Raw genomic sequence first — 579 nt, forward strand, 5'->3', positions numbered from 1 at the left:
CTCGGGTCTGTTTCCGCCGGGACACGATGCGCTGTCACCTGGCGGGGCGCGGCGGCTTCTGCGGCCGCCTCTGCTTTCCGCGAAGCAGCGTGACCCGGCGGAGCTCGTTTCGTAGCGATGACTCGTTTACAGGGGCCTTCAGCGTTTAAACCTGTGTACCCTACAAATCCAGGTGCCATGATTTGTTTAACAGGAATTTGTGGATCCGAGGAAACGGGTCGTAGACCAAACTCGAAGGGTGTGTTCCGGTCCCGGAGACTTTGAATCGTGCAGACGGGCGCGTTGCATGTACCTGTGCATGTCCACGAAGCACACGCGCCACAAGTCAGATGAACGGCCTGCCCGTGGAAACCGCTTTCCGCCACACGGGAACCCCGCCGTCTCCCCTGAAACGTTGTCGTCTCCCCAACAGAGCCGACGAGAATCACTGTGGCTCCGTCGGACATGGACGTCTCCGTGGGCGAAAGCGTGGTCCTGCCCTGCCAGGCGCGGCACGACCCCCTGCTGCGCGGCACCTTCACCTGGTACTTCAACGGGGCCCGGGCCGACGCCGGGGACGATGGCGCCCACTTCGCAAAG

General features: G+C 62.7%; 1 protein-coding gene across 1 annotated transcript in view; it reads left to right on the top strand.

Annotated features, from left to right (window-relative positions):
• Positions 1–579, top strand: part of LOC102897018 (contactin-3) — a 78,091-nt gene that overhangs the window by 46,752 nt on the left and 30,760 nt on the right. Inside the window, exon 17 of the mRNA XM_015587171.1 lies at positions 413–573. Coding sequence (XP_015442657.1) covers positions 413–573 — 161 coding nt within the window. The remainder of the gene's footprint in view (positions 1–412; positions 574–579) is intronic.

The sequence above is a fragment of the Pteropus alecto genome, unplaced genomic scaffold (assembly GCF_000325575.1).
Source record: "Pteropus alecto unplaced genomic scaffold, ASM32557v1 scaffold53, whole genome shotgun sequence".
Lineage (NCBI taxonomy): Eukaryota > Metazoa > Chordata > Mammalia > Chiroptera > Pteropodidae > Pteropus > Pteropus alecto.